Source organism: Capricornis sumatraensis, chromosome 10 (genome assembly GCF_032405125.1).
Source record: "Capricornis sumatraensis isolate serow.1 chromosome 10, serow.2, whole genome shotgun sequence".
In the NCBI taxonomy this organism is placed as follows: Eukaryota; Metazoa; Chordata; class Mammalia; order Artiodactyla; family Bovidae; genus Capricornis; species Capricornis sumatraensis.
Genome location: NC_091078.1, coordinates 56,619,831 through 56,633,282, shown reverse-complemented (window position 1 = coordinate 56,633,282; position 13,452 = coordinate 56,619,831). Strand labels below are relative to the sequence as shown.

The 13,452-nt window shown below is 47.6% G+C and overlaps 1 protein-coding gene across 1 annotated transcript in view; it reads right to left on the bottom strand.

Moving 5' to 3' along the window:
- ITGA9 (integrin subunit alpha 9) overlaps positions 1 to 13,452 on the bottom strand; it is a 367,113-nt gene that overhangs the window by 269,791 nt on the left and 83,870 nt on the right. Inside the window, exons 14-15 of the mRNA XM_068981673.1 lie at positions 9,866 to 10,020; positions 310 to 470 (exon numbers count right to left, since the gene is read on the bottom strand). Coding sequence (XP_068837774.1) covers positions 310 to 470; positions 9,866 to 10,020 — 316 coding nt within the window. The remainder of the gene's footprint in view (positions 1 to 309; positions 471 to 9,865; positions 10,021 to 13,452) is intronic.

Here is a 13,452-nt window from a genome sequence, read left to right as displayed (position 1 = left end):
ACTGCGATCCAAAGGTGTGTGCTTTTGTGGCTCTCCTCTGAAAAGACTACTGAGCCTCGTAGAGGGGGGAGGACAGGAAACCTCCCAAAAGAAGAAGGCAAGGCCAGAAAGCGCCGTTCTCAGAGGCGAAGACCAACACAGGAAGATCAATAAAGAGCTGCCCGACTCCACTTTAAAAAAAGAGGAAACAAATGTTCTCCTCCTTGTAAAATAAAATTTTGAAAGCGCATACGTAATGCAGAATAAAAGTTTCCACCAGTTCCAAATGAACATCTGCAGAGATCAACGTTTGAGGAAAAAGCAACTGACCTTCACGTGGGCCACATAGTGATGACACGTCTCCTCCAGGTGCACCAGCCGCAGCTTCTCGGAGACCTGACCCACGGACTCTCCCAGCAACACGAAGTAGACCCTGGGCAACTGGCTCTTCTCTTTTTTGGCCACATCAGCCGTCAGAACGTAATTCAAGCCTGCCAATGAATAAGGTCAAAATGTGAGGACACACACAGTCACAAGGCCCCCTCCAGACACCCTCAGAGGGTCGCACGCTCCCTTCAGATGATATGCAGCCCTCCGCTGCACAGAGGACTGACGTCAGGCAGCCCTGATCAATACAATCTCACAGAGAAGTATGCAGCCAGGGCCCCCTCCCAGAATCCAGAGAGACCAGGCTCCTGTGGATTCTCTGGGCTTCACACATCACAGTTCCCCCTGATTTAAACCTCATGAGTTATCAACTGAGCCACCAATATACACATCAATGGTTAGCTGTATCCAACACAATTAGTGTCCTAAAAGGCAGGCATCACAGCAAACCTACAGAATATTAAGAGAAGCTACTGAAACTCCTGGGCTTCCCTGGTGGCTCATGGGTTACAGCGTCTGCCTGCAATGTGGGAGACCTGGGTTCGATCCCTGGGTTGGGAAGATCCACTGAAGAAGGAAATGGCAACCCACTCCAGTATTCTGGCCTGGAGAATCCCATGGACGGAGGAGCCTGGTGGGCTACCATCCACAGGGTCGCAAAGAGTCGGACACGACTGAGCAACTTCACTTTCACTGAAACTACCAAGGCTACGTGGAAAACTGACTCCTATAATGAAATGGGGCATATGCCAACACAAGGGAGCGATCACTCCCCCCAGTAACTCTGACTCATCGCACAGATGTCGAGTGGGGCTCTATAACTGCTGTATCTATTGGGCTGTGGCCATCTGTGGTCCACTGAGCTGGGCACTGTGCAGGCGTACGCGACTCATCAAAGAACAACATGGGCAAACCCCCTGCCCTCATAGAGCTTTAGTGCAGGGAAACACAGAGGAGGCTGAAGCCAACTTCATTCCCGGGCCGCCGTGGGGTGGGACCACAGGGTTTAATGGTGCCTACTGGTTCAACAAAATCATGACCACCATGAGGTCTGTATTGAGGCGCACCCCTAAAAAAGAGAACCTCATCACCTGTGCCTCAAGGTGTAATGCCAGGGTGGCAGAACCTATTGTGACAAAATGTAGGACTTTAAAACATGGTGACAATACACAATTGGATAAACCCAAAAGTTCTCACCTCCATTATCTCAGAGTTTGTCAGTAAGTATGTTGACAATATGTTTTATTAGGTAAGTATGGCTTTAGTATCAACAGAACCATTTCACTGCTCTTCTGTACCACATAACACTTTTTACATAATACTATTTCTTAGCAGCTTTGTGGATTCAGGGGAGCATGGCATTTTTAAAGTGAGAGAAAAGGAGTGTCTGTCCCTAGAATGACCAGATGAGACTGCTGAGCAGTGGGAAAACGGATGACCCAGCCCCTGCCCTGGCTCCACACACGAGCCTCCTAGTAGCTGGGCTCTTGTACCCCAAAAAAGTAGCCTCACACCTGCCAGCATTTAACTATATGAGCTGGGGCTGTGGGGATGGCTCTGCCTTTTAATAACATCAAAGGGATCAGCCACTAGGGAAGGTATGAAGGGGGAAAGTGACCTGGATAGGCATTCAGCAGCTGCCACAGGGCATATTTTTGATGCATTTAATGGGTTTTCTTGGGCCTCTGCCATCTCAGGGACTTTGCCGGGCTACGGCAGCAGATTCCTGGTCAGCAAGGGCAGGTCTGCCCCAGCTTGTTTATTTCAGCAAATAGCTGATTTCCAAGGTGAAGCTGGGTCACCAAGAGGCACCTGAGACCTGGATGGTGATATTATTGAAAAGAGAAGAATGGGTACAGGAAAGTACTTCAACAGAGAAAGCACAGGAGCCCGCACAAGATTTACACACTGCTCTGACAGCAGTGGGGCAGGGAAGGAGGCAGGCTTGTAGAATGTGAAAGCTTTCAGGCAAGCCTAGGAACCAATTCGATCAAGATCCTCATTTTTTCAGATGAGGAACTGATGCCCCAAGAGGGAACAAGTAAAGCAATTATCCTCCAATTAAAAATAATTTTTTTTTTTTTTAAAAAAAGAGGGAACAAGACTTGCTCCCAGCCAGAAAGTGGAATCTGGAGCTCTCCTCAATCCCCAGTGTTGGGCTCTTCCTATCACAGTGGTTCTTGGTACGTTTTTACATTATTGGATCAAAAACTCACATTCTTTGAATGCACAGACAGCAGAATCAAACAAGTATAGAGATCTGGAACTGAACGTTAGCCAATTTACTTTCTCTTGATCACAATTTCCCTGAGCAACAGCCAAACAGTAAGAAAGAATAAGTAGAAATGAAGTGAGTTTCCAAGTTCCATTTAGCAAGGTCAGGACAGGAGATGGGCATTGCTGAAGATGAGCCAGAAGACCTTGCTAAATGGGGTCCCCTCTGCACTCCCCATCTGGCCATCCTGCCAGGTGAGGGAGCCACAGCTGCCCTTCCGTGGCTGGGCGTGAAGGGTGACCATGGAGAGAACAGCGCATTTGAACCATCTCGTTAGCAATGAATGGCCAAGCCCAGAGAAAATCGGGTGGAAACGAGCACAGGAAGACAGAGCAGATAGCATCATGCCCCAACCACATCCTCTTGGCTTTTACCATTCCTCTGCTGTCCAACCCAACTTCTAAACTGCTGGCACCTGCAACTCCTTTTCCCAAGGGCTTTGGTGGCCCCACCCATTGGGACAGCAGGCCAGGAGCACCAAGGACTAAAGCCCCTGGGACAGCCCAAAAGAAGGCATGACCCCAGCTCCCCAGTCCCTTGGGTGGGGTAACTGTGAGGTGTGTCTATGCTGGCTCCCAGGCTTCCCCAGGAGACTTCCGCTCTGGCAGTCCTCTTAACAGAGGTAACAGGTTCGATAACCCATGCTCTATTCTGCTGCCGTGATGGTTTCTGGTCAACTTGACTAAGCCATGGTATTTGGTCAAACACCTATCTGAACGTCACAGTGAAAGTACTTTTTAGATGAGGTTGACATTCACATCAGTTAGTGCTTAGTCGCTCAGTCATGTCTGACTCTTTGTGACCCCATGGACTGTAGCCTGCCAGGCTCCTCTGTCCATGCAGATTCTCCTGGCAAGAATACTGCAGTGGGTTGCCATGCCCTGCTCCAGGGGATCTTCCCAACCCAGGGATCGAAGCTAGGCCTCCCTCATTGCAGGTGGATTCTTCATTGTCTGAGCCACCTTCGAATAAAGCAGATTACCATCTAGGATGTAGGTGGGCCTCACCTAATTAGTTGATGGTCTTAAGGGAAAAAGACCAAAGGTGCCCCCCAAACCAATAAATGCTGCTTCCAGACTGCCTCTGAGCTGCAATACCTTATACCTACATATACAGTATCCAATATCCTCATGAATCTGTTTCTCTGGTGAACCCTGAATACTGCAGCTGCCTTCCCTTCTTTTCTCAAGGTCCTGCTTTCCTATTGGTATTTCCTGGGATCCCCCCGTGAATCAACAATGTGCATCCAAATCTTTGCCACAGGCATTACTTCTGCATGAATTTGGATTACAGTGGGGCAAGTCCAGAAAACAGAATGAATTTGACCCTCAATATGTGCCAAGAACTGTGCAGATATTTTACAAACATCAAGCTTAGTCTCCCATAACCCTGTCTAACTGCAGAATCACTGGCCCAATATATTTCTCTTGAAACTCAAGGGAGAGGAGAAACAACTCTGAGTCACTAACCCTGATCTGAGGACCACAACTGCTGTTCTGCTCTGGGCAGAGTGTACTCATGCCAACAAGCTCACCTATCCGATATTTCTAAAGTGTGAAAGTGTACAATCAGACAGACCAGATTCATCTGATTCACCAAGTGCAATTATTTGGGAAACATTTCATCTTTTGAACTGCCTACTCAGAGCTTCTCCTTGATTTAAAACGTACTTTGGTATTTTAAATTATACAATAAGAAGTTAGCACCTTATCAAATCTCTCTTCTACAACAAAACCAAGAGACACATCATGGGAAACCCAGCCTGAGGGAGGAGGTAGCTGTTGGAGTGGGAAGAAGGGCAGATCATCCTGACTCTGAGCTCGACTGGTGGTTTTTAAACAGCCCCCACCTCAGGTGTGTCTAAAAGGAAGCCCCCCCTCCACGCCCCACCGCCCCAGGCAGCAGAGGAGATGCTGGAGAAACAGCTGGGCAGCATGCTTGGCTCAGCAGCCCGCCTTGTGGGAAGATGGGAGCATCAGGCTGGCAGAGTTGCCAATGGCCTCCCCAGCTCAGTCAGCCAGGCCCAGGGAGGCGCTGGTTCTGATTAGGGCCTGCTCCAATGGCACACAGCACAGCCTCAGCTCTCCTTCTGGCAGCCTGTATCCCTGCCATGTCGAATGATGTCATCTTGATGGAAAAGCTGATCTGCTTGGAGTCATGCTTCCAGCCTCCTCCTTTCCCTACCCCCCAGCTGGTCCCCCAGGGCCCCCCACACCGGCCTGGGCCAGCAGCAAGCCAGCTGTCTCGCATCAACGTGGCTCTGGTCGCTCCCGGCGAGTTTTGATTCATTCCCATTCTCCATTAGAACATGATTTCAGCTACGAAATTCTACCAATAAATCCTCCTTCCAGACTTATTCTGAGCTTCCCTTCAAGTTTTCCAGGAGAGAGGGGAGAAAGAGACTGCTTCTACTTTCCTAACTTTCCTAACTTTTCTTACCCACCCCCCAAGCAATGAGGTTGTAATTGCAGTAGGGTCCCCTCTCCTCACAGAACATGGACTTGCCTCATTATCCCATCTCCATGCTTCTTGAGAGACCAGAAGGAGCTCAGAAAACGTTCTCCATGTGCAAACGGTCTCCGGAGTAAAAATGCACCCTGAGGACCAGAGGAAGGGTCTGGGTACAAGCTGCCTGGTGTCAACCACTGCCTTGCATGACCTTGGTGCCATTTCTCAGGACCTGGCTGTACTGCCTGTCTGGGGGCAGGACAAGCCCCCTGCTCACTCTCAGCCTCGCCAGACTGCATAAGAGCCACGGAAATATGAGGGTGCCAGGTCAGAGCACAGAATACAACCACTTAGGGCTCAGCCCTGCGTGGTTTCCACCTAGCTTTCCGGAGATAGTCCAGAATTGCCTGCTTGAGTCTCAGCCTCTGAGGACTGACAAGTGCTTTTAGGCTTCAGCCTGGCCAGCAAGTTAGGTACAGGCTTGGTCTGCAAGTAAGGAGCAGAGACCCTGCCAAGATAGACAGCTTGAGGGAGGCTGCAAGGCTGCAGGAGGGGAAGGGACTTCTCATCAGCTTATTTTCCATGCAGCTGCTTCCAACAGCAGTTAATTGTCATTTCTTCCCCCGCCCACCACCCGCCAAGCCCTAGAGCCAGCCTCACTGCAACCCTGGGATATACCAATGGCAACAACCAGTGTCCCCACCTCCGAGGTTTAGATGCCAGGTCCGCAAGGTCCCTTCTCCAAGCTTATAGGTTCTGATGACCCCAAGCAAGGTCCACCCCACATATAACATTTTCCCTTTGTTGTCCTTGACCAGAGGTTCTCACATCCAAGCCAGCTGCAGGTTTGTTAAAACCTAGGTTGCTGGGCCTTGCTCTCAGAGTTTCTGAATCACGCAGAATTCACATTTCTGACAAGATTTCATGTGCTGTGTTGTGGCTGGTCAGGAACCACTTTTAAGATCCCTCATACAGACCTACAAGCAGCTTCCTGCAGTCACTACCAGGCCCTCTATGACCTGCCTAACTGATTCCCAGCGTTAAATTCTCTCTGTTAAAATAACTGGTATGGTTTCTGTTCTCCTGGATGGACTTTGCTAGGCTGTCATGGGGGCCAAGGCAGAGTCGCCCCCAGAGAGAACTGCTCTGTTTCCCATAGTACCACCAGAAGCCACAGTGGCCCCTCTAGTGGCTTGGGCCACCAGCTGGCCCTGAATGTCCTGTGCCCAAGCAGGAGCCGTGGGTCTTCCGTTACAACACAGACAATGAAGAGGCAAACGGAGTCCCTTCTCTGTGTGTATGCCTGAGCTCTACCAGGTCCCAAGGGAGAGAAAAAGCTAAAGAGATGACTATAAGTCAACTGCTTACAGTCCCCCCAAAACATTCTCGGGGTGGTCCCACAGCTGAAGATGCCAGCAGACATATACCACTTCTGACACCTGTTCAGAAGTACCGAGCACGCCACTGGGCACCTCCTTATTGCACTGCCCAGGCTGTCCTGTCCAAACACAGCCATTCTGCTGACAAACTCTGCTCTGGATACGCAGACATTCAGAGGTGACTGGAAGATGCCCTCTTGCCAAGCATGCCACAGCCAAAACCACCACTAACATGTTCTTTCATCTTCCTCCAGCAATGAGAGTGAGGAAGGCTTGTAACTGGAGTTCCAGCCCTGGGCTCCCAATGCAGAGGCTTGGGCGATGACATTGAGTTGGCCAGCACCAGCTACTAGGCTGGGAGGAGAGCAGAGGATGTCTGTGCACTGAAGGTATCCCCATCTTTCCTGCATCTGGAAACTGGGGACATGATCTTCCTGATGGTGCAGAACCCTGGGGAAGCTTCTATGGAGAACTCTACCCATGTCTGTATCCACGGGGCTACTTCAGCTCCACCATCACAGCTTCCCATGGCTCCCTCCTCAAACCTTCTATATTCCACTGCCAGCTCATTTAGGGGCACATTTCTACATTTCTCCCTTTACTGCAAAAACTAAGCTATCGCTCATTTCCCTGAAAGCCAGGAAAAGGGCCAGAAAATGCCAAGGATAGATAACTTCCTACATTGCTCTGCAAATACCCAAATTCTCCAGTTACCATCCTCTTTAAGCCTGACTCTTAAATAAATGTGTACAAACATCCCCTTAGACTATCAGGAGATACTGGATTTCATCAACGACCCCATGTGGCAGATGGAGAGTAGGGAAGTGACATGCAGTACTAGGGGAGGAGCGCCTGCTCAATGCTCCACACCCTAAAACGGACCTTAGCCAGACTTCTGCCCCTGGCGGCAGTACTGGATGCCATCCAACAGCTTGTCTCTTCCATCATCCTCCACCACTGAAGGGCCATGACTAGCCCAGACCTACATTATAATTCTGCTTGGAGATCACTGAAAGAGGCCCTGATGACCAGGGTTGCTGAAAGGGGCTCAGGTGACCAGGGTCTATGAATGGAGCCCCAGTGACTGGAGTCAATGAAAGGGGCCCCAATGACTGGGGTCAATGACTAGAGCCCCAGAAGGAGACACTTGCTGGAGGCAGCGTGAGAAAACATCCACATCTCCCCCTGGCTCAGCCGTTGAATCTACGAATTAAGAGTTTGCTCTCGCACTTATGTCATATGCTCTGAAATCACTCTTGCTCCAAACTTGCATTTTGGTTTCTTCTCCTCTGTTCCTGCTCTACCAACTTACCTCCATTTTCACCACCACAGTGATGTGGTTAATGAGTCTGAAAACTGTATATGCAGCTTCAGGATCAACATAGAAACTCTTTCTAATTCCCCTTAAAAGCTCCATGAGGACATGGCTGGCTCATGCAGGCACACAATAAATATTTGACAAATGAACACACACATGAACTATTAACTGCTTGCTTTTCTTAAGAGTTCTATAATAGAATAGTTCTGATTATTTTTAAATACACCAGAAGTAATCTTCAACTCAACAATTCTTTTAAAATGCTTTTTAATGGAGTCCAACTATATCACGAGTTGATATTTGATAAAGGACATACCATCTAATTAGGCAGAGGATATATGAGTCCCAAGACCATCAGACCATTTTTTTTTCCTAGAGACTGCGGTGCCTTAAACAATTAGGGAGGTGGCAGGAAATTGTTTTTGGAAAGCAATAGTATCATCAGACCAGAATTCAACTTTGGCTTCACCAAGAGCTGTGTGATCTGGACCAAGTATCTTTCTCTCACTGGATTTGCACACAAAAAGTTTGTTAGTTCTCTCTCACTACCCAGGTTCCAAGTTCACAGTAAATTCATATTCAATTTTGAAATTTCTGAGTTCTTTTTCAAAAATCCATAAAAAAAATACAAGATTTCACTGTTGAGTTTATTCAATCCACCTGAAGATCGAGAGAAATGTCGATGAAACAAGCCAGAACAGCAGTCTCCAACATTTTGGCACCAGGGACCAATTCCATGGAAGACAAATTTTTCTATGGACTGGGGTAGGGGAAATGGTTTGGGGAGGATTGAAGAGAATTACACTTTTTGTGCAGTTTATTTCTGTTATTATTATTACATGAGCTCCCCGTCAGGTCATCAGGCATTAGATCCCGGAGTCTGGGGACTCCTGGCCTAGAAGGACTAGCATGTTGCCATCTAAGGTAGAGCATTCAGGATGCAGCTGAGAAAGTGACTAGTGCAGACGCCTGTGTTCTGTGTGTCTGGGCTCCCACACACCTGCACGTGCACGTGCACTCCAGAGCAGAACATCTCAAACTTCGATGCGTACCAGCGTCCTGTGGGGATCTTACTGAATGCAGATTCTGGTTCAGAGTCTAGAACAGGGCCTGTGATTCCGGGCGTCTAACAAACTCCTAGGGGATGCTGACACTGTTTGTCCAAGGACTACATGTAAGGAGGGAGAGGAGACACTCATGACATTAAAAATGTCTAAGAAAGTCAAAGAATCCAGGTCCTTAATGGTGGTGCTGTGGGGTTTTTTTTTTTTAATTTTTTGTTTTTCATTTCCTTGGAGCTCCCCTTTCTTTCATTCCATCAGCCTTTCAAGTAAAAACAAAAGACTTCTTAATCTGCACAACTGCTCCAGATTCACTTCCTTCAGGTGATCACACACTCTGAATTCTAAGCCACATTGATCCTATCTTGTTCCAGGGCTTGACCCAGTCTCGGAAGTAAGCCAGCAAGTCGACCTCCCCTTATTAGAGAAATGGCAGGGACGGCTGCCAGTGGCCAGGGTTTACCTGCCTCTCCTCCATCATCTGAAGCTAACAAAGGCAGCTCCCTGCCTTCTGGAAGCCTGAACCTTTGTAAAGTTCAGCATGCTAATCTCACCACTCATCCTGTCTCTGATTCCACAGTAAAGAGCCCTCAACATCTGGCTGGTGCTGCAAGCTCAAGGGAGAGCCTCCAAAGTCACTACTTTTTTTCCTAACTACATGGAATGTTTCGGAAGGGCCAGGCTACCCACTGCATGTCCACAAGACCCACCACCTGTCCTCCCTGTGGCCCAGTGATATTTCAGTATGGTCCAGGGACATTTGGAGAAATGATGCTTACAGTCAAATATTATTCTTCTGAGAGCTGGAGGTGGCACTGAATTGGGAAAATAATGGTAAGAAGAGCAGAGGGGGAACCTCAGGGAAAAGGGCATCTAGCCTGTGGATCCGCTGCCTGTAAACCCAGCCAGGTGGCACTTCAGGAGGGAACTCCAGAACAGCCCCTGGTTGCCCATGATCCCACAATCCCACTCCAGTTAGGATGGCTATGCGGAGCCCTGACTTGGTCTTGCGTGTTACCTATTTCTCCCGGAACATGTTTGCCGTGGAAGCTAAAGCAGGCGGTGACATTCAGGCAGTTCACAGGCTGCTGGCCGTCATGACACTGAGGCGCCGTGATGTTGATGGAGGCGGGGAGGAAGATGGAGACATCCACTGTGATGACGGGTCTCGCCCTACAGGTCAGGAGGAACCAAACGATAACTAAGCCAACAGAACAATTCCTAGGGCTTAAGCCCAGCATCTAAGTAAAGTATGAAACAGCCTGAGTGGGAGAATATGGCCAGGGTGCTCTGTAAATCCTATTCTCTGGTGTCTCAGCTTATTTCCCAATAAATGAACAGTTATCTTCCCAATAATAAAGGCCAGCTAGTTGTTAATAAAACACATCTGGTTGAAGCCATAAATGAACCACCAGATGTTGGGAGATTATTTTTAAAATTTCACCAATTAACTTTTGATTTCCATTTTATTAGGAAGATAGGAACAGATTTAAGAGGTGTCCCTACAGGGGGATGCCATGACTCAAGATTAACAGACGCACAAGCAGGAATCCCCCAACACATTTACTGCCATTATTGCCATGAACTGCAAAGTCCCATCCAGAAACCTTCCCTCTTCGTTTACTCCCATCAATTAATTAAGTACTTTTTCTAAAAGACCTTGATAAATGCGATCCCAGCTGGTAACAGCAAAGCATTTCAGAGCTGAAGAAATCACCCTGCCTAATAGCTGGACCAAGTGAAACCCAATAAACATGCACACTCCTGTCACTGACAAGGACCACCCCCCAATGCTTGATGGATGGACATCATTGCTGGCCTTCTGGGGACTCCCCAGGGGCCCCATATTAGAAGCAGGGAGTGAATCACACCATTCTGCTCTGGTTGCAAACATCTGCTGAGGGAAGATTCACCTAAACTGTGGCTTAACCTTCTCCTCTCCAGGCCTCACAAAGAGACCCTTTTACCCCCAAGGAGCCCCAGCCTTCACGCCGCCGGGTGATATAATAAGATTAAGGGGCTTTAGCAGCTTGAGAACAATGACCTCACTTGTGTTCAATGATCCCGCAAAGAGCGCCCAGGGGGACAAGACAGATGGGAGCCAGGACCAACACCAACTCGGAGAAAAGAAAGCATTAAGGAAAACCTTGAAGAAGAAAGGAAGCAACGAACTGCGTGGCCCAGATGGAGTTAGAGGATTTCACTACTGCCAGCACTGCCTTGAGATGTGGCTTAGGAGAAGAACAATTGTGACAAGCAGAAAGGAACTACGGGCAGACCCAGCTGCAAGTCTAATGGAAGTCAGACAATGGCAGTGCCTGGAAATCCAATATCTGGTTTCCAACTTCCTTCTGGGTTCATCCTTAGAAGATGCTCGAGTGTTCCTTAGCACCCCAGCACTTGGATTTCTTCCTTCTCTGTGTCCACACCTCACCTCACCTACTAACTAAGGCCACTGTCCATGTCCAAATTCATCCCATCAGCCTACAGGCCCTCCAAGGGCTGGGATCCTGCTGAATTCATCCTGATATTGCCTAGTGAGTAGGTGTTCAAAAACCCAGAGGGATGGGATGGGGAGGGAGGAGGGAGGGGGGTTCAGGATGGGGAACGCATGTACACTCATGGCGGATTCAAGTCAATGTATGGCAAAACCAATACAGTATTATAAAGTAAAATAAATTTTAAAAAATAGATAACTACTAAGGACTTAACTACATAGCACAGGGAAATTTTACTCAATACTCTGTAATGAGTTATATGGGAAAAAATTTTTTTAAAGAGTAGATAAATGTATATGTATCACTGATTCATTTTGCTCTATACCTGAAACTAACATAACATTGTGAATCAGCTATATTCCAATAAAAATTTCAAACAACCACCACCCTTGTTAAATGAAATCTCTCTAGTCCAAGAAATCAAAAACTACAGGAGGGGCCAAAGATTCATCAAACAGACAGGGGTACCAGCAGAGCCGGAGTCCACTCTGTGAGACTCCACCTGCCTAGCACATGTCCTGCCAGGCCATTGTGCAGAAGCAGCCCAGTCCCTCCCACCATCCCAGGGCCCCTCATTGGGGAAATGCCTGCTTCCTCCTCCCAGGATAGAGCCTGGCAGAGGAAGGCGAGGTGAGCAGGAAGCAGAAGTGAGCAGTACAGATAAAAGGACTTCGATGACGGTTGTTAAAAGAAAAAAAAAAAAAAAAGAAACGGAATCCTTTGAAATGACAGGCTGGGACCTTCACAAGCACCTCTCCCTCCAACATCCGTCAGATCAGTTCCCCCAAACCTTTTTGTTTCAACTCCAAGTATTGTTTCAGGACCAGGAAAAGCCCAGAAATCTTTCATAAGCCTCTCGGATCACTTCCTCCGACCTTCCATGACATAACACCAGGAGCCTGTCACCCTAACACCAGACCTGCCCTCTTGAGCTAATCCCAGAGAACAAACTTCCTGAGGGCAGAGTTGGGCCAGCCCACACCCTGGTTGGGGTGGGAGACTGGGTTTCACAGGCTGAGATGAAAGCAGAGGGGCACCCAAGGGCAGCACTACAAATGCTCTGAGACTTTAAAAGAAGCTGGTGGCTGCAATGCTTTTTTTAAATTGAAGTATAGTTGATTTACAACGTTGGGTTGGCTTCAGGTGTAAGTGATTCAGTTAAATATATATACATATGTTAAACATATATACAGTTAAACATATATACATATGTCTATTCTTTTTCAGCTTCTTTTCCCTTATAGATTATTATAAGATATTGAGTAGAGTTCCCAGTGCTACACAGTAGGTCTTCATTGTTTTCTGTTTTATGTCTACCAGTGTGTATATGTTAACCTCAAACTCCTAATTTATCCCTTCCCTAATATCCTCTTTGGTAATCATAAGTTTGTTTTCTATTTCTGTTTTTGTAAATAAGTTCATTTGTATCATTTTATAGCTTCCAGGTATAAGTGATATCATATGAGATTTGTCTTTTTCTATCTGGGTATGATCTGAGTCTGATCACTGAGTATGATCATCTCTAGGTCCATCCTTATTGTGGTAAATGGCATTACTTCACTCATTCCTATAGCTGAGCAATATACCATAATTTGTGTGTGTGTGTATACACACACACACCCCCACATCTTTAATCCATAGAATACTTTTTTCTGATGATTCTCAGTTTAAATTCTGATATCTAATTTGATCATGGTATTTCACTTCCAGGTAGATAATAAACCCAGCCATGACACCTTGGGACATGATGTTATTCCAGTGACCCTGGCCTTTTGTAGGGTCAGTGCTGCCTGCATGGCAGAGACGGGAGGAGAGATAAAGAGCCCACACCTTTGGTGAAGGTGTTAGACCACTAACCATCCCCAAAGTAATCCATTACTCCAGGGAGCTAATTCACGTCTTAAAGTGAAAGTCCCTCAGTCATGTCCAACTCTTTGCGACCCCATGGACTATACAGTCCATGGAATTCTCCAGGACACAATACTGGAGTGGGTAGTCTTTCCCTTCTCCAGAGGATCTTCCCAACCCAGGGATCGAACCCAGGTCTCTTGCATTGCAGGCAGATTCTTTACCAGCTGAACCACAGTTCAGTTCAGTTCAGTTCAGT